We start from the raw sequence: 21,711 nt of genomic DNA on the forward strand, positions 1-21,711 counted from the left end.
AATAAATGACTGCAGGAGTAACAATATGAGAACTGTAACTATTATTTCTGAAAAATATCATACAATATTTACATTCATAACACATACTTTACTATTTATTTGTATCTTCATTCAAGTAGCCTAAAAGTCTTGTTGAAATGTCACTGTTGAATCCACTTGGTTTTAACAATGTTTAATATTTTAAGAGAAAGAAGAACCCCTAAATCCACTGAATGTTTGATCTGTTTTGAGTTAGAAATGCAAATGAAATCATTGAAATGAAACCATTTAAATGAGCAACTCAGTAAATACATTAGGCTATGTCTGACTGAAGGAAACACAACAAAATGTCTGTCGTGCGTCTAATTTGTTTTTATTTTACATTTATTTTACAATTTTAGAATTACAATTCTGTGAGTTTTCGAGATTTCTGTCTATTGCCTCACGGTGGCATCAGTGTCCCGTCAAAGGTCCCTCCTGAGTCCAAGTGATGTTCACAGGCACCGGCCCGCCAGGAGCGCGTGGGAGCGGAGAGGCGGGAGTGCGCTTGTGGGGAAAGTGGGCGCGAGCGTGCCGGAGGAGTTCGCTCGCGCCGCGGCTCAGGAACAAGGAACTTCGACGCTCAACTCCCCAGCAAGATCAATGAGCCTTCAATTTAGCCTGTTTCTTTGGCTATAGCCCCCGAAACACCTGGAATATCTCGTCAGGTATGTTAATCTGTCGGTAATCTGTGAAAATAGGTACAATGATGGATGTTTCATCTTGTTTTACTGATTTTTTAAACGTGTTAGCAGGTTAGCAGGTAGGAATGAAAGCGAACCTGTTTCCTCAGGTCTGCTGAACTCTTCTCTTCTGAGTAAGCTGATTTATACAGACATGAACACTGAATTAAATGAGAAAATTAAATTTAGTTCAATTTGAGAGGTTAATCTGTCACAGGTGAGATTTAAAGTGTCTCTCACCTGAGGTAAGGAATTTCACCTGACCTCAGATTATTGAAGATCTTCACTTTAGCGTCATTCTGTTTTTAATAACTATTTTTTACGTCTATAGATTTTTTTCGTCATTTGGTTATATTTGATTTGAAAAATTGATAGCTTGAAATTTGACATTGATGTGTCATTGTTTGAAGTGTGTACATGACATAATGCTACATTTATGTCATACACAGAGGGAAATGACAAGGAAATTGCAAATTGTGTGTCATATATTGGGCGAAATGATATTTGGCAATGGCAAACTGTTAAACTCTAGTTTACATATTCTGCCATGTAGTTTAACACTTAAACGGCCTTTCCTGTAAATCCCGGATTAAAATCTGTATGACAGCACTTTAGATTGTTGTCATGTTGACAGCAGGGCAGTATGTGTGAGAGATTGTGTTTGAGATATGAGGTTTCTGTGTGTGGGCGGAGCTTCTGTCACATGCTTTGCTCGTACATTGTCTTGTTAAACTTTTTGTGCATTATTTATTTATTCAATTAACTGAAACGTTTGCTTTTTGCTGCTTACTGGCATTTATGTCTTTCATTCACTGCAGTTTCCCATGACAGATGTGTCTGTGTTTAATTTGAGAAAAGGCCCTGTGAATGAAACTTTTTGGTCTTCTAGTCCAAAAAGATGAAAGAGGTTTCTCTAGGATTCCAAGGTCATGGAAATCTTGGAAAGTCATGAGGAAATTAGCAAAACCATCAAAAGTGTCTCATATAGGGATTATATATTTTTCTAGCTATGCTTGACTCAAAAATATTTTATGGCTAGAAATTGCTTTGTTTGAGCACTATTATTATAATTATTAAAAAAAAAAAAAAAACCTTATTCAATAATCATGAATTACTCGGAAATTCTTTGGTCAAAAGAATTAGGAATTTTCTTTTTTTTTATCTCTCTTTTCTTTATCTCTGTGCATCCCAACAAAATCCCATTCTCAGACACTTCACCACAGGATTTACTCTTCCTGATGTCATCATCACTCATTGGATCAGGCTTGTGTTCAGTAAGCCAGTGTTTAGCTGCTGTGTTCACTATGGTAAAGGGTTAGTTCATCAAAAAAAAAAAAAAAAAAAATCTGTCATAAACACATGAACACAATAAAGTGCTTTGTTTCCGCTAAAAACACAATTTACCACTTTATTTACAAAATATTAATCTCTAACGTGTGTTCACAAGAGCCCCATGATGCGTGTTGTGTTGACACGAGAATGTCAACGCAACACCGGAAACCCTCATATTTTGTACATTTCTGTAATATTAGAGGTTAAAATTAACAACAGAGCCTAAACTATTATATTCAACTGCTATTTATTTTCAGATAATTACACTAAAAAAAAAACTGAAATGTTTATATACATCTCAGTTGCACATAACATAGTTTTCATAAACACTGGTCTTCATGACAGATTTATTCAAACGTACATATATAATGAACAGTAATAAATAAGCTCCTCTTGACTGAACATTGAATAATTTTCCTGAGGTAAATGCAAGGTTAAGTGAAATTGTTCACAAACTGTTTTATCGACGTCTTTTCATGGTTGAAACACTGAGTGAAAACATGAGACATAAGTTGTATTGTATGTTTCAACATACCTTCTGATGTTCATGCATGTTTTTTTTTTTTTTGTGCAACAACTTGCATTAAAGTGCAAGAAAAGACGCTCCACGCTGCCTCTTGAACTGAGGCTCTACAGCAATCTGTCAAGTCGCAATTTTGAGCATCAAAACACTATTTATTGTTTGAATTTTGTGATAAAATGGACAGAATTTGAAAGCTGAGACTTTTTGTTTCTTAAGTAACAAAGCACAAAGCTCTTTGTGATTATTGGATAGGAGGCATGCTACAAATAACGTTTTGTGTAGGGAAAAACTGCAGACCTGTCAACCTTGGCTTGATTGGTGATTTAAATATGCTTTAACATAGCTTTTTTTTTTAAAATATTAATGCGTTATTGTCGTCTTAAATTCGACAACCCTAAATTCAACACAAGGTACGGTTTCTTCACACACAGTATAAGTTTCAGTCTGACACGTTTTTCCGCACCCTTTTGATTGACAGGATATAATCGGCCTGAACATTGGCTGTTTTTAAATGATCACCCGATGGCCAATAGTGAAAATAATTGCTTTTATCGGCCGATACCAATTATTGCCTGATACATCGTGCATCTCAAGTTGAAAACTCTAGAATTGCAAGCGTTAGGCACATGTAGATACTTTAACATCGTATCAGTACTGTGACATGAGTCCTTGCTAGAGATGTTGTGTGTGGTAAAAATCACTACTGCACATTTGTGTAATTACTAAGCCACCTAGATGTTTTAGTTCATACATAAAAAACTTTTAGCCCTGAAGACATGAATAGTGCTTTTGACAAATATGTTTAGTTTTGTGTAATATTGTCATGTTTAGCATAGGTGAATGTATGTTGGTGTGTGTTTGGTGTCAACTGTAGAAAATCACTGAAAAAGTACAATTATTATGTGACCTTATAATCGTGTCTCAGGAGTCAGGATGAGTTGCACAAGTCAGTCACCTGAGTCAGGATGTTTGCTGTGTGCTGAAGTTCATATGCCCTGAAGCAAATTCCTCTTTGTTTCAAAATCCTGGTTTCTCGGCTTTCTCCATGATGGTAGTTTTCTCTGTAGTGTTGCTATGAACTCTTTGGAGTTTATTTGATTCATGTCTTTATTTGTGCACTTTACACTGTAAAATGCACAAATAAAGACATAAACATAATACTGTGCGTTAAAATGTTACTGGATGAGAAATTAGAGGTTCAATTTGCTAGAAAGGTGGTAATGGAGGTGGAATTCTTAATGTCTTAAGAATATACTGAATATTTAAATATATTGGCCAAAATATTGAACTTACAAATTTTTAAAATGGTTTTTAATTATTGTTTGTTTGCTTACATTATTTGGCTATCAGCTTAACTATTATTATGCATCCTAAATATTATGCATCCTAAATGTGACTCATGCTGGCAAAATGAGTTGGAATGTGCACAGGCTAATTTCAAGCTACAAGGCAAAACAAGTGAAAAATAGAATAGAATTTGAGGTTTTCACAAAATGAGTTCATTAAGCCCTCGTCTAGTGATCCCAATGCTCAAAATAGCAATTAAACATCTAAAAGTATCTTTATTTGTACGTTTTCTGAGAGGAGTACCTTTTCTTTGACCATGAAAAATTTCTCTGCTTGCTTCTGGACGCCTGGCGCTTCCCTCAGCACAAGTTTGTTATTGTTGTAAAGCGCAGCATTCCAAATTTGTGAATATTCATAGCGAATTCTCAGTGGCATGAGTCTGAACCAATGAAATGTGATTTTCAAACTCATGATGATGTAAACAAAACGATCTTACGCTGACTGACAGATCCGAAGTGTGCGCACAAAGACGCAGCGATCCTACACATATACACAGAATTACAGTATTTAAAAAAAATCAGTCTTGGCGAGTATTCACGCAAACATTATCTGTTATGTCTTAAGTGAACGTTTGATTAAATGTTGGAGAAAAACTAAAAACTATTAGATCCGTGTGATACAGTAGGTCTTAATGGATAGGTTGTCTGTTTCATTAATGTCAATCAAACAATTGTGGAATCATGGAAAAAAAGTTGAATATTCCTATAGATATGGGTTTTGACTTGGTTTGTGACAAATTTGGTGGTATTACCAGGGATTTTAAGGTATGTTTGCTAGGTGATTTTGTTTTGGAACCTTCAGAAAACTTTAACTCGATTTTTCTCTAAATGGACTTTGCTGACTCTATCGATTTCAAACAGGTGTAGCTCAGTCTTTTTTTTTGTCAGATTCCGACAAATCATAAATAATTTTGAAGATTTTTTTAAATAGAGAATGTGAAAATAACTAATTTTTGAAAATTTGCAAATTGTGACTCATTTTGCCAGCACGGGTCACAAATGTTTTGTTTTTCCTTTCTTTAATCCAAATGTTTCAAATTATTTCTTAGTAATGCTGTTTTAATCGGTAATCATTTTTTTCTCCTTAGTTTTGTTTACCACCCTGTTAGTCTTTTGTAATATCAAATGAATGAACAAAAGCCAGTTTTTTAATGACATATTTCAGGAAGTTAGACATTATCAGTAAGACATTATTTTCGGTAGGAAAGCCAAAAGCACAAACTTTTTTAATTCATTTTTATTTAATTTTATTTATAAATTTTTAAATTTTTATTTTATCAAAGATGAAACTGAATGACAGTTGCCTGATCAAGTATTTATTTGTCATTCTTCAGTCATTTACCATAACAATGACTTGACCTTGCTATTGCAAAACATTTCATATACTTATACAGACATCAGTCATGGATATTTCTGATAAAATGTTGTCCGTCTCTCTCCCTTTCTCCTTCAGCTGATTCCACATCAACCCACCGCACCCCACCATGCTCCTCTCCTCCTGCTATTGACCTTTGACCTCTGGCAGTGATGGCAGAACGCTCGGTGGCTCCAGGTCAGACGTACATAGAGGTGGAGTACGACTATGAGTACAAATCCAAGGACCGTTTGATCACCATTAAACAGGGGGAAAGTTACCTTCTTGTTAAGAAGACCAATGAGGACTGGTGGCAGGTGCGCAAGGACGAGGCCAGTAAGCCCTTCTATGTTCCAGCACAGTATGTGCGAGAGGTGCGACGGGCTCTCATGCCCCCTCCTAAACCCCTCAGTGCAGCCTGCCGAGGGGGGACTGGACCCATTCGACCATCTGGCCTGGAAATCCAGCGGCCAGATGAGAACAAAAAGAGCCCTTTTCCCTCTCCCTCCAGCAGTGCTTTACTGCCCCCCAGGGATGACAGAGGTAGCCCGGGCAGCCCGACGGGACAAATAAACACTTTACCTGGCTCGCTTCCTCATTCCAGAGCAGAGTCCCCGAGTCGCATAGTGGATGGAGAGCGGGATAAAGGCAAAGAGTTGGAGAGGAGTGGTCGGGGACCAGAAAAAGGTGCCATTCAAGAAGACTTCACTGGAGGGGGAGGCAGCTCCGATAAGAACCGGAATGATTCAGAATCAGGGGATGATCTCAGCAGCGGTTCCACTGATAACCTACAGGTGAGAATCACTTGTATACCCACCCATCTTTCCAAAAAGTCAACGTTCCTATCTCTTAAGCCTCTTTAACAATTTAGATTAATCAAATGAACAAAATTTCTGTTTTTTGAACGTCGATTTGTCACATTTTTATAATCAGTTTCATGCACACAAACACCTAAACATGTTCATTCCTAAACACATTCCTGTATGACATGGTGTTGGACTCCTGTTTAGCCTGTTTACTCATCATTTTTTTTTATGTGGTTATGTGAAGTCACTCTCTCACAGTCACACTCCCTCCTTTCTCTGAAGTTTTTTTTTCATTGTCTCCTCCCACTGTTCTGTCTTTTCCTCCTGCTGTGTCATCACAACATTTCTGCTAAACAGCAAATGTTTGCTGTTGTGTCATCATGGCATGTGTAGGACAGCATGAATGCTTTATTTTAAGTGCTTTCCTTTACTCACACACCTACACTACCGTTTAAAGGGTCAGTAAGATTTTATTTGTTTAAATTAGTACTTTTCTTCAGCAAGTAGGCGTTATTGATCACAACCCCAACCCCATTATACATTATTTTCAGTATTACAGTTTAATTGTAGCCTCTCTTTAACCTCTACAAACTTTCATTTCGTCCCACACGCTTAACACGTAAATATAAATAAGGCACTGGATCACTTGTACAGCCACGTCTTTCTCATGCATTCTGGAAGCGAACAGTTTGAAAAGATAATAGACAAAAAGACCCTCTCTTTTTTGGAAAGAATTGTGGAAAGAAGACAAAAATGCGAGCTTCCACACAATATGCAGAGTTTACTTGATTTTGCATTAAATTCTGCGATTGCAGAATCCTGGAGGGACTGCTTTGGATATGTCCCTCTCTGTATTTATTCCAACCTTGTTTCCATAATCCACTGTCTGTAAACATCAGTAATCCTCAAACCAAAATAATGGTCTTGGCATCATCGTTTCAGTAGTTTACAAAGGAGGGCCACAAGGTAGTGACAAGGATCCTGTGAAAGAGTCTCTAAGTAATAAATAATAAGAAAATAATTAAATTAGATTAAAATAAATAAATGAATAAAATAAAATATAAATAATAATAGTAATATCAATTTGTTAGTTACTATTCTATTATTTATATATATATATATATAATTTTGATGAACATAAATAAAAATTAGATTACAATTACAATTAAATAAAGTGAGTAGAATATATATATATATATAAATTTTATTAGAGATGCACCGATACCATCGGCCGATACCGATAGTTTGGTTTTCCTTAAGGAAAAAAAAAAAATCTCTCCCAAATAATGTTGCAAACTTTACAGGGAACCCTCTAGTTTGGTACACTACAATATTAGAGGTTGCAATTAACAGCAGAGGTATTATATTCAGCTGTTGTTTATTTTCAGATATAATAATTACACTCAAATAAAAACTGAAATATATAAAACTTAGTGTCACATAAGGTAGTTTTCATTAGCACTTGTCTTCATGGCAAATTTGCACAAACTTATAATTAACAGTAAATAAGCTCCTCTCTAGTGGTTTTTTTAAAAAAAAATTTTTTATATGTAGATAGCTAAGGAACTGTGAACATTGGAAAACATTCCTGAGGTAAAAGTGACATGATGTGACATATTGTTCACAAGCTGTTTTATTGACGTCTTTCCGTGGTTGAAACATAAATAAAGTGATTACATGAGACATGATACATTCTGGTAAGTTGTACAATATATTTCAACATACCTTTGATGTTCATTCATGTTTTTCGAGATATAACTTGTATTGAAGAGGAAGAAAAGACTCGCGCTCCGAACTGCCACCTGAACTGAGGCGTTACAGCGATCTGACACGTCACATTTAAGAGCGTCAAAACGCCATTTATTGTTTGAATTTCATGATAAAATGGACAGAATTTGAAAACTAAAACTTTAATTCTTATCAGAAGTAATAAAGCACAAATCTTTTTGCGATTACTGGATGGGAGGCGCTACAAATAATATTTGATGTAGGGAAAAAAAGCAGACCTGGCAACCCCGGCTTGAACTACGGGTGATTCAAAGGGTCAAAAAGAGCCTGCTTTAACGTCACTATTTTTAAACTGTTAATGCATTAAAATTCAACACGAGTGATATTCTTCACACACAGTATGTATGAGTTGCAGTCTGAACACGTCTTTCCGCACCCTATTGATTGACAGGATATAATTGGCCCTGACCATCGGCAGTTTTTAAACAATCGGCCAACGGCCGATAGTGATAATGATGGCTTTTATCGGCTGATACCGATTGTTAGCCGATACATCAGTGCATATATATATATATATATATATATATATATATATATATATGTGTATATGCCAGGGGCGTTTCCTCCGAGGAGGCAAGGGAGGCAGTGCCTCCTCAAAAAAAATTGGATGAGAAAATAATCCATATTACATATAAAACAACACAAATATTACAAATTATGACATTAAAAAGAGCGCAAGTCACTCGTATTTCTTAAGGAACACTGCCCAACAGCGACACCCGCAGGTAAAGTTACAGCAGGAGTCGTGCCTCCCTTTGTTCTCATAGAAAACCATAGAAAACTATCAGACCCCCGGCGTGCGGTGGGTTTTGTGGGGGGTAATTGAGAATGAATGGGGGAAAGTCATGTGAGAGGAGGCAATGTCTCGATCGCGCTATGATTGGATGTAATTGGTTATGATTGGATATGACTGGTTTGTGCGATAAATCCCGCCTCTTGTTTATGTGCACGTTCCGCGCGTCAGTTTGAATGAACAAATGATGGCGTCAATGGGAAGACTAATTGAAAAGTAAGTAAACAGATCACCCAGATAGATATTACTGCTTTATGTCACGTCAAAATCAAACTTGAAATGGACTAAAAACATGATGACTGCGGGGGTTTTAGTGCAATCAGCTTGGTGAAATTAAAAATACAATTCGTGTCTGTGACAGACGGTGTTTACGGAGCATGACTGATGATCCAAAATAGCCTAAGTTGACTATTAAAAAGAAAAACATCAATACACAAATAAAATATATTGTTTAAATTATTATTGCCTTTTTAGTTATTATTTTGGAATGAATGTAGAAATGCTTAAAACACTAACTTGATGAGATTGACTTGGTTTTGATAAATAGAACATTTATTACAATACATTGTTAATGTAAAATTACAAAATAGAATTGTGTTTTGTTTCTTTTTTTCTTTTTTGATGTAATGTAATGTTCATTTAACAAGGAAGATGTGTCAATGTTAAAAGTAATGCACATGAATTTACATTGATTCATAAATAAAAAATTTGCCTCATTTCAGAACTCCACTGCACGCCACTGATATATACATACATACATACGTACATACATACTGTACATACATGCATGCATACATAAAATGTAACTTAATAGTAACTAATTTTGGATTTATAATATCAATTTTTTAGTGTATATATTGGATTTTTATAAAGATAGATGCCTTTTAAATTTTAAAATGGGGTGTCCCTCACATGAGGATGATCATATTCAGGGGTTCATGGCACCTAAAAAATTGAAAACCACTGGTCTACAATATATTATAGGTAAAGACTCTGAAACTCACAAGGCGTGTTCTGTTTGTGCAAATGTGTCTGTTAATGTATGTGACCAAAGGTCACTTGCAGGGACGTGGAGGATTTTGTGAACTACTGTACTTACAGTACTACATAGAGAGAGAGATTGATGCAAGAAAGAGATGAAAACGCTCAGCCTGTAGTTCTTTCCATCATCTGTGCGTGTGAACAGAACAGTTGTCTTTATTATGTTCATATGAAGATTTGCTTAATCTCTCTGAGAACAGAGGAGAGCGTGAGAGAGTGTTGGGGTCGGGATGTTCAGCATGATGTGACGGTGTTGAATGGGAGGGGGTGAGGAGAGTATTGCTCTGTGTTTGTGTGCGTGCTTTTGTGTATTAGCGCACTGCACTAGCGTCCTGCATCCAGCACCAGTTCAGAGCTGCTTGCTGCCGCGTCTCCCGTTATAGGATATTCTGCACTGAGCAGCACTGCAAAGAGAGATCATGTACCCAGAGGAACCGGTAAGGCTCACACACGCACACACCTCCATTTACAATATGCATGAATGCACATGCACTCACACATGCACAAATGCTGAATTTACCACAACTACACTTAAAAATAGTTAGAAAGTGCATTTTCTCTGCTTTTCTGTTTTCTTGTTTCTTTCTTTGCAGAATCACATATGTGACCTTGGACAACAAAACTAGTCATAAGGGTCAATTCTTTGAAATTGAGATTTATACATCATCTGATTAAATAAGCTTTCCATTGATGTATGGTTTGTTAGGATATAACAATATTTAGCTGAAATACAACTATTTGAAAATCTGGAATCTGGTGCAAAAAAATTAAAATATTGAGAAAATCGCCTTTAAAGTTGTCCTTAGCAATGCATATCCACTCACAAAGATAAATTTGATATATTTACGGTAGGAAATGTACAAAATATCTTCATGGAACATGATCTTTACTTAATATCCTAATGATTTTTGGCATAAAAGAAAAATCGATAATTTTGACCCATACAATGTATTGTTGACTATTGCTACAAATATACCTGTGACTTATGACTGGTTTTAAGGCCCAGGGTCAAATATAAATAAAGGGATAATTCATCCAAAAAATGACAATTCTGTCATTGTTTACTCACTCTTGTGTGTTTTACACCTGTATTTATGTCTTCTATGGAAGATATTTTGAAATATATTTATTTTTATGTTTATTTTTGCCATGACAGTGAAAGATTCTGATGCTGTTGAACTATTATAATTCTTCAAAATTTCTTCATTTGTGTTCCACAGAAGAAAGTTGTGCAGGCGTGGAATTTTTATTTCTGAGTGAATTTTTTCTTTGGTTAATGGCACATCGACAGTTTATGTTTTTTGATACACTCTAGCCAATAAAATGAAGTTGAGCTTGCATGTGCAACACAGACTTTCACACAGGTTGTTCTGTACACATCCACACACAAACACACAGTTGTTTTCAGAGAAAAAAAAAATGGAGCTGGAACATGATGTGCTTATTGTCTTGAGTTACTGTGACATGCTGATGTGACCAGGATGTGCATTGCTGTATTACATAAGCTTTGCTACATAACAGTTTAGTGGACAGCTGGCCTGAGAAGCACACACACTCTACATCAAGAATACACAATTTAAGAAAGCAAACACTCAGCATATACATCTCTGCACAAGCAGGGCTAACACACAGGCTTTGGCACTTGTGTGTGTGTGTGTGTGTGTGTGTGTGTGTTTTAATTTGTCTTTGCATTTCACACAACTAATAATGTGATTGTAAAAAAAAAAAAAAAAAAAAAAAAGATTCCTGATTCCTCTGCCCTGATGCAGATGAAACGCATAAGCTGTTTTAATCTGTTTGCTCTGTCGGCCGAATCTCAGTGTTCAACTGCTCCATGGGCCTATTGCTCTGTAGCTTACATAATACTATAATGCTAATACTGCAGGGTAGCTACTGTTAATACATTTCACTGTAAACATGGATCACTTATCACTGCTGCAACAGCTTTATTTAACCTCGCTGTGCTGGTTGTGAAAATTTATTTTAATGTAATTGTTCCCTGACATAAGCATACAAATAAATGGCATTCTAATGCTAATTTCTCTTCTCCTTTTAGAAGGCTGCTGTGAGCTCATGGTTTAACCTTATGTATCCCTCCACTGGTTTGTACTTAAACCTTCTTATGACTCAGTTGATTGGACTGCTTGATGAGAATGCTGAGTTTGAGAGTGTCTCTAATAACTGGTGTTGTATTATGTTTTAACATTGGATTTTTGTAGTCTCAGCTGATGCATATTGCAGTCAAAAATGGCAAGAACCACAGGCTTCATTGGCATTACAATTGAATGAGATGTTGAAATGGCCAATATGGCTGGTCTAGTAAAGTATATCTCACCTTCCAAATAAAAGAATCAGTCTGCAAATTTGGCGCCTGATCTTTTATGTGAAACTTGCACTTAGCTTTTGTGCTTGTACATTGGCAGGGCCAGAAAATATAGCTGGGCCATTTTTTGTGTGTGTGTGTGTGTTATTTGAGGGTAAGAAGCATAATTTGTTATACTATTCATGTCAGATTTTATTGCTGATTTGAAATATGTTATTGAAATGTGAGTTTGGCTAGTAGTTTTTGAGATTTCAGTGTTTCCCCATTCAGTTAAGTAAGAGATATACTTGCTGCCTTGAAAATTACTGATTTTGTTCTTGATAGCCGTTGAAGGGATAGTTCACCCAAAAATGAAGATTTGATGTTTGATGAGACATCACTTCCGTCATCAGAACGCATTCAGACCTCACTAACCGGATGCGTAACGCAGTTGGACATAGTGGTGTTTTAGAGGTAAAAAATGATATAAATACTGTTCGGTTTCTCGCACAAACCGATCGTTTCGTGTCTTAGGACATCAATGTGTCGTCACGAGCCGCAGGGTTTAATTTGGATTTGTTTGTGCGTGTTTTTTTGACTCTTATAGATTGTGTTGCCACTGACATGCATTATACGACTGACAGACGGCAACGGTTGGAGTTAAAAATCATAATTTGTGTTCTACTGAAGAAACAAAGTCACCTACATCTTGGATGCCCTGGGTTTAAGCAGATAAACATAAAAATTTCATTTTTGGGTGAACTATACCTTTAAGTGAACTGAGTGACTTGCCTTGAAAGGGACTTTGTTAGTATACTTGGATGAAAAGCAATTCTGACAACAAAGTCTGCAATTTTTCCATTGATTATTTCAGTGTTGTCTGTGTAGCCGTTCACTTAGATTGCTCCAACCATTTTTAACAAGCACATTATTTTAGATGGCCAGTTTAAGAGTTTAGCTTGCATATACTCTGCTTTGCACTCATTCTTTGTGGCGACGGGGCATTTTATGACGTTATCAAGTATTATGCAACATCTTTCCCAAAGGTTTTTCACGTAGTAGTCTACACCTTGGGCTATATTTTCAGTACATTCTCTCTGATTTTAACCTGTCAGCAAATCTTGCTGCTTCTAAGGGGACAGTACTTAGACTCATATTCAGAACGAACTTGTGACACACTTGCATAGACAGTACTGTTTAGGTTCAAAGGTCACTTTCTCTTTCTCTGAGTTCTGTTTAGCTTCAAGGGTCACTCTAAGGAGGATTGCACTGCATAATCTGTCCTTTCATCCTAAGCACAGAGGACACATACATGCAGGATTATTCTCAATAAACTGAGGAGCTATCTAGGACTAGTCAGTAGTGGATTAAGATTTTGTCATGACTTGTGTATGTGTGTCCGTGGAGTCTATAAATGACCATAGAGGGTCTATGTATACACAACAAACTCAGAAGAAATCTCTGTTTGTTACCCAGTGATGACCCTTACATGATTGAATGAGAGGAGCAACTCAAAAATGATTCACTCAGACATTATTAGATTACCAGATTAATATGTCTCTCTCTCTTGCTGATGCATGCTGGGATGCTTTGGTCCTGGTGTGTGGTATGGAGCTGAACTGGCTAGATATTTCAGTGTGATTTAGACTGTTTTACTGTATTTCAAAAGTGTTATTCAAATGCTTTTCTTCTGTCCTTCCCCTCTCTCTCTTGCTCTTTCTCGCTCCCTTATAATAGCTTTTTCTTCTTTTGAAGTCTCTTCGATTCCCTCATTCTTTTGTGTTTTTGGGAGCATGCCTATTAGAGAGCAGCAAAGAAATGCACTCGTCTGTGTCTTTAGGGCATGTTTGCACACAGTGTTCTGCTTATTTGAGGTGTGAAGTCTCCTCATGTCAGAAACAGAGTGGTGGAGTGGAATGAGGGGGGAAATTATGACAATATGAAGTTAAAAACAATGAAAGGAATTAAGTGGTAAAGAGAGAGGGAGAAAGGAAGTCTCAAGTTTCAAAATGCTCTTCCTTATTTTAGTATGTTTCATGTTTCCTTTTATATGTTAATTTCTAACTTTGTTTCGTTAGGGTAAATGGTAAAGGGGTGACTATTTGTCAGATACTCTATTGATCACTCAATATTATTTTCTTTTCAATTTTTTTTTTCAGCTTAGCTGTAAATACTTTAGCAGTACAAATGTGCAAATATTTGCCATGACAATAAGAGTTAGAATATGGTTAGAAAGGCTAAGAGAGGGAGTTATAGAGGTATAGAAAGAGAAACAGGGAGATATAAAGGGTAGAGAATGGAATGAGGGCTACAAGAGGTAGAGGCAAAGAGAGGAAGAAATGGAGGTAGCTTTGCGCTCTTCTTTATGCCAGGGATTCTGTTCTGACATGCTGCAAGAACACTTACGCTTCCTCATTCCAGCATTCACAATGTCTTGTTCACAATCCTGCATGCACACCCTCACACTCACATGCATATAAAGGCACATTAAAGGTGCAATAGGTGATTCTCTACAGAAACATTTTTTGTTGTACTGTTTGAATTTCTCCTCATATCCTGATAGCAATAATTATGGCCTAAATGTATTTTTATAAATATATAGTGGGTACGGAAAGTATTCAGACCCCCTTAAATTTTTCATTCTTTGTTATATTGCAGCCATTTCATTTAAGTTCAATTTTTTCCTCATTAATGTACACACAGCACCCCATATTGACAGAAAAACACAGAATTGTTGACATTTTTGCAGATTTATTAAAAAAGAAAAACTGAAATATCACATGGTCCTAAGTATTCAGACCCTTTGCTGTGACACTCATATATTTAACTCAGGTGCTGTCCATTTCTTGTGATCATCCTTGAGATGGTTCTACACCTTCATTTGAGTCCAGCTGTGTTTGATTATACTGATTGGACTTGATTAGGAAAGCCACACACCTGTCTATATAAGACCTTACAGCTCACAGTGCATGTCAGAGCAAATGAGAATCATGAGGTCAAAGGAACTGCCTGAAGAGCTCAGAGACAGAATTGTGGCAGGGCACAGATCTGGCCAAGCTTACAAAAAAAATTCTGCTGCACTTAAGGTTCCTAAGAGCACAGTGGCCTCCATAATCCTTAAATGGAAGACGTTTGGGATGACCAGAACCCCTCCTAGAGCTGGCCGTCCGGCCAAACTGAGCTATCGGGGGAGAAGAGCCTTGGTGAGAGAGGTAAAGAAGAACCCAAAGATCACTGTGGCTGAGCTCCAGAGATGCAGTCGGGAGATGGGAGAAAGTTGTAGAAAGCCAACCATCACTGCAGCCCTCCACCAGTCGGGGCTTTCTGGCAGAGTGGCCCGACGGAAGCCTCTCCTCAGTGCAAGACACACGAAAGCCCGCATGGAGTTTGCTAAGATGGTGAGAAATAAGATTCTCTGATCTGATGAGAGACTTTTTGGCCTTAATTCTAAGCGGTATGTGTGGAGAAAACCAGGCACTGCTCATCACCTGTCCAATACAGTCCCAACAGTGAAGCATGGTGGTGGCAGCATCATGCTGTGGGGGTGTTTTTCAGCTGCAGGGACAGGACGACTGGTTGCAATCGAGGGAAAGATGAATGCGGCCAAGTACAGGGATATCCTGGACGAAAACCTTCTCCAGAGTGCTCAGGACCTCAGACTGGGCCGAAGGTTTACCTTCCAACAAGACAATGACCCTAAGCACACAGCTAAAATAATGAAGGGGTGGCTTCACAACATCTCCGTGACTGTTCTTGAATGGCCCAGCCAGAGCCCTGACTTAAACCCAATTGAGCATCTCTGGAGAGACCTAAAAATGGCTGTCCACCAACGTTTACCATCCAACCTGACAGAACTGGAGAGGATCTGCAAGGAGGAATGGCAGAGGATCCCCAAATCCAGGTGTGAAAAACTTGTTGCATCTTTCCCAAAAAGACTCATGGCTGTATTAGATCAAAAGTGTGCTTCTACTAAATACTGAGCAAAGGGTCTGAATACTTAGGACCATGTGATATTTCAGTTTTTCTTTTTTAATAAATCTGCAAAAATGTCAACAGTTCTGTGTTTTTCTGTCAATATGGGGTGCTGTGTGTACATTAATGAGGAAAAAAAATGAACTTAAATGATTTTAGCAAATGGCTGCAATATAACAAAGAGTGAAAAATTTAAGGGGGTCTGAATACTTTCCGTACCCACTGTATATCGTATGTAAGGCGTAGGAACATAAAATGTTTATGAATGAATGAAATAATACAATGTCCTACCTGCCTGTCAACGTATGTTTTTACATACCCTTGAACACCTGTTAGGGCAGACATCATACTTCATCAGCACGTTTCATGCTATGCAGAGTTTATGTAGACAGACGTCGGTCACGGAGCAGCGCAAACAAACAGCAGCCACCTTTTACATTTCCTACCGAATCAAAATACTGAGCTTATTCACACAATAACTACCATAATTAAGAGATGTGCTGCATCCCAATTCGCCTACTTATACTTTGCCCTAAAAGTATGTACTGTTTTCGTGAGGAAAAAGTACATACTTTTGAGTGTGTAGCAGAAGATTATGCAAGCTTTGGGACATACTACTTCGTCATAATTGCATCTTTAACGGACGCTCTGTTGATCTGCCAGTCATGGGTCTTTAAAGTGGAGAACTTTCCTCATGTTTGCATAATGATGCATTTAAAAGTTAATGACCAAACGCGTCGTTATAAATGTTCACAATGTTGTTGCAAATGAAATATAATGTGAATAACATTTAATAAATATCTTTTTGTCAGGTTAGATACAGATTATTAATCACTCAAACCCCTTCTAAACCGCTCTGCTTAACTGTCGGTCTCACACATCCGTCATGTTTGTAGTTTTTTTTTTTTTTTAACAGTTTTTGTTTGTGTTTGTAGTTCTGACGCGCAATGTGTTGTGGCCAATATTAGCCGTTAGAGTGTGCACAGATCTGCACTTTGGATTCTTACTGGAAAAAGTAGACAATCCGGGTATCTTTGGAATACTCATTTCAACATACTACGATTTGGGGGACAATAATTCTAATTTCGAATGCTATTTAGAACAGATAGTATGCGAATTGGGAAGCAGCAGTGGAAACCCGTATTCGGACCTGAGCTGTTCACGTCCTCAGGCTCGGAATTATGCGTATCCATGTCAACGGTATCAACACCAAAATGAATCTGCAGCAGTCAGGTACAAGCTCTCTAAGTTGTTTACGTTCATTATTATTGTAATGTTTTGTGTTTTGAGACATGAAGTAGTTTAACACCGTCTCGTGTGACGCTTTGCTGAGAGCAGTTGTGTGTGTGTGCCTTCATGTGTTTTGGAGGAGGCGTGGCTCTGAAGGGAGGGCGGGATGTTATGATTTGAAAGCTAACTCGCTATTGCTAGCCTCTCTGAAAATGTCCTATCGCACCTTTAAGTTACATGCTTATACTGTGTTGTTTATAACCAAGATTTTGCCAACTGTACAATTCTCATTTCTGTACCCAATTCTTATTTTGGCTCTAATTGTAAATAAATCACAGAATGTTCACTTGGAGCTTGTCGTCATACCAGTGTTTCCTATGCTGCTACTAAATGTAAGAAATTATAACATACTTAGTTTGCAGTATAAATTTAATGTTTAAAGACTGGGTACATTAAATTACTACAGAGATAATACTTCTTTCTTTTGTTATTTCTTCTCTGGTTTCATGCATTCATGCACCAGAAGTGCTTCACAATGGTGACTACGCCTTCACAGTGATGAAACTTTAGCCAAAATTAGGCAAAAGCACAGATCAGCTGTTCAGCAGGGGTGTGAATATCAGTTAATCAGAGATGGGCACATTTTAGGAAGACATAATCAAATGTAAGGCCCATTGATTATCATGAGAGGTGTCATGTTTGATATGTCATCTGAAAGCCAAGGCCCCTGCCCTAAATCATGAAGATCCACAGACATACAGGGTGAGCATTATGCCCCCTGCTGGGCGTTTCTACAAGTCTCTTAACATCAAGCTGGTTTCATGGGTACTCACCCATCTAATATATAATAGTGCTTTGAATTATCAAGAGCAGGCTTGTTGTTTGAAATTTAACTAGCCTAGCCTTTGTGTTTGCGATCATTTGTGTTTATATATTGCTTGTTTTTTTGTTTTTTTTTAGATTCAATTGTTGTCATTGTGATGCATGTTTTTGTCTACTGATCTTTATTCTGTGAATTTGAAATGCTTTATTGGTGAGTTTCCATAGTGGAAACTAGTTGTATGTTTTTATTTTTGCCCTAGGCTTTTCATGTACTATCATTCATCTTTCATTCATTTACATTCAGTGGTTTGTTTCCACAACAAGTACATTTTTATTTTTTTATTTTTTTTACATTTCACACTCTAGGCAATTACATAATCCCTCCCCCAGCACATGAGAGACTGCCTAATTGGTTCTAGTTTTATTAAGGGATTTGCTGCTAGCAGTGTTAGCATCAGTTCTGAGTTGTGACATTGTTAGCATTCACTTTTTTTATACTGCTTATATTACCATAACTACTTGCTGTTTATCCTATGATTATACTTAATGAAAATTGTACCAAATATTTTGATCATAAACTGTTCTGTGCACATTACCATTAATTACTGGGCAGATATTTGAAACTTGGATTTTGTGGTGTCGTCTTGGCCAATGCGTCATCACTACTATGAGCCTGTTGGCCCCAGCAGGCTGAAATGAGTGTTTATGGTTGTTAACTATGATTTTTAACTCTTGCACGTACACACACTACACACAACTCTTTTTCTATGACACAGATTTCCGTAAATTTTCATTGTTTTTTGTTTTTTTGTGCAGCAAGTGGGAATGTTGTTAAGAAGTTTTACATTATCGTTGTGATCACATGATCATTTTTGGGATATTGTGTGTAGGTTCTCAATGCTGCTTTGGGTTCATGTTGACCTTAAAAGTCTGAATTGGTTTAATCACACCACACCATTAGCGTGTGTTTGTGCGCTTTAGGCCGACTCTTTAATCTGATGACATTATCCTCTGTGTGGCTTAAACTGTTAAGTGCCATCCTGGTTCACTATGCACACATTCATGTGAGCTCATTACCTTATTTCAGACTCCTTATTATTTGGCTCTGGAAGGTAGAATCTGACTGGACAGGTTCACTTCACATGCATTATAATATGCATTATAATAAAACCTTCAATAGCTTCGCAAAATAATCAAAAGATCTTTCTCTCTCTCTCACACACACACTTGCTCTAATGTGCTTAGTCATAATTAAATTACCCATGAAGCTGTTGTATAACAGATTTGATTGAATGACAAGCCATGGAGTTTACAGTTCGGACACAATTGTTCACCGCCCCTCTCCCTCCATCTGTCTCTGTTTCAGTATTTTGTAAGGATAGAGTACAAAATAAATTAAAAAAAAAAATTCTCACCTTTTATTCAGTGTTTTTTACTCTATGGTCTTCCTCATTATCCAGATTATTTTGTTTAAACAACCTTTTATCCATTGCAAATCTAATCTTGTTGAGAGGCCTGGTGGTAAAGTAAGCGAACTTTCAGATATGTGTTGTAAGGGTCTGGAATGTCGTTGTGCAGGTTCTTCTATAAATAGTTTCAGGTATGAATGACAGTCTTTCCCTCTCTCTCTAATCTATCCCCTCTGTTTCCCTCTTTGACTTTGACTCTATTGTTCTAGTCTCATAATATCCGTCATGTAGCAATAGAAAAAAAAAAATTCTATTCTAATCAGTTTCTGTGAGCATTAGGGATACACAGAAATTTCGGCTGCTGCAGATGCCGTTGCTGCAATTTAGGTTTCCGTTCAAGAGAGAAAATATGGCAAAAATCTGGAAAAACTTTAACAGGCCGGATAACAGGAACTATGACACGGTGAAAAATCAGCGTGCCTATGATGTAATACATGTCAAGTCAAGTCACCTTTATTTATATAGCGCTTTTTACAATGTAGATTGTGTCAAAGCAGCTTTACATTGATAACTGGTACATTATTTGGCTGCACAGCAGCTCTTAAAAGAAGAGTGTCAATGCAGGCAGATCAAAGCACTGTTGAATATCAAATGTCAAGTCAAATGTCAAGTGTCCCCAACTAAGCAAGCCAAAGGCGACAGCGGCAAGGAACCCAAACTCCATCAGGTGACATCAGGTGGCAGACAAGTGGCAAATAGGTGTTTAAATGGAGAAAAAAACCTTGGGAGAAACCAGGCTTAGTCGGGGGGCCAGTTCTCTACTGGCCAACAGTGCTTTGTTACGATTCAGGTAGCTATCATAAGTCCGACAGGATCGCAACATTCAAAGTATTTATTCCAGTTCCATCCAATTGAGGATTGTATTCAAATGTAATGCATTGCTTTTCTATACAGTTGCCATTTTTTATTAACAATATTTAAAAACTTGTTGGAGCTTGTATGTTAATGTGAAGTCACACTAATTGAAGGAAGAGAAATTACTTTTTTCCACAGTTTTATTTATATATGTATACAACATACAGTATATATTAGGGCTGCTTGGCTATGGCAAAAATCATAACGATTATTTTGGTCAATAATGAAATCATGCTTATTTATTTAATACAATTATTGGCAGGTTATATGATCAAAGTCTTATTTCATGATATGAGTAACTTTAAATTTCAGTGAAATTTCACGGTTATTGGTACTTCAGCAAAAACGAATACTAGGTTAACTAATGTAAGAAAAAGGTTCTTAAATAGTTACAGAAAATAACTAAACAGTCAGCAATACAATAAGAACAAAGAAACTTATTACAACAAAACCATCAAATAAATACAACAGAACAAAAATACAAATTAAATAAACAGTGCTTTAGGTTTTTCAGGTAGGTGTACTAACAGTGGTATTCAGAGAAGTAATAGACAACAGAAATTAATAAGAAGAATTAATAATCCTTATTAAAACTACAAAAATTATTCATTCAAGACCAGTGACTGATTTTATTTTTCTTTTGATTAACATTAATGACTGCAGCAGATTTATTAGGCTGCTGTCACTTTAAAAGCTGCACGGATCCAATATACTGTTACACATGAATTTTTTTTCTCTCAAATGTTTACATTCATTTAAGACATAACCAGCTGTGTTTATGAGAATACTCGCCAAAATGGCATTTCGACATTTTTGTGTGTAGCCTGTTTGACTGTTTAGGCGCATGTCCGAAGCCCACAGTATACTTTGCTTATGCGCAATCCGCCCCGTCTCGGAGTGCTTACACAGAAAACCACCTAAGGAAAAAGTATCTCTTTAGCGCATTAATGCACTTTTAATAACACTGTTTAATATCAGGCATGTCCCGCAGTTTAGCAACAATAGACTGCATTTTACAACACACTTATTCAGCTGATTTGGATGTAAAGTTTGGCTTAGGAAGGAACAAAAGTGCACCGCTGTGAAGGAAAGGATTATGTGCTTGGTGGAATGCGGCAGCGGCACAATAATCATTTTACCTCGATTATCTTGTTTTCATAATCGATGGAAGTCAAAATCAAAATTGAAAAATCAATTATGATTAATTGCACAGCCCTATTATACGTATGTCCAAACTGTATATTTAGGGCACCGTGTTTCCCACAAGATTTTTGCTTCACTGTGATGCTAAAAACACAGAATCATAAGCTGCTCGCATGAACCCAGAGCTGTTTTTAGGCATGGGCAAACTAGGTGGTTGCATAGGCCGTCATCATC

General features: G+C 37.0%; 1 protein-coding gene across 4 annotated transcripts in view; it reads left to right on the forward strand.

Annotated features, from left to right (window-relative positions):
- The first annotated feature begins 419 nt into the window (after positions 1-419).
- The window catches only part of arhgap12a (Rho GTPase activating protein 12a), a 34,547-nt gene continuing 13,255 nt past the window's right edge, over positions 420-21,711 (forward strand). Inside the window, exons 1-2 of one of the 4 annotated variants that reach the window (XM_051862647.1) lie at positions 420-686; positions 5,356-6,050. In XM_051862647.1, coding sequence (XP_051718607.1) covers positions 5,430-6,050 — 621 coding nt within the window. In that variant the 5' untranslated portion in view covers positions 420-686; positions 5,356-5,429. The remainder of the gene's footprint in view (positions 687-5,355; positions 6,051-21,711) is intronic. The other 3 variants (XM_051862667.1, XM_051862657.1, XM_051862675.1) reach the window with 3 other exon arrangements.

This window comes from Ctenopharyngodon idella, chromosome 2, assembly GCF_019924925.1.
Source record: "Ctenopharyngodon idella isolate HZGC_01 chromosome 2, HZGC01, whole genome shotgun sequence".
NCBI lineage: Eukaryota > Metazoa > Chordata > Actinopteri > Cypriniformes > Xenocyprididae > Ctenopharyngodon > Ctenopharyngodon idella.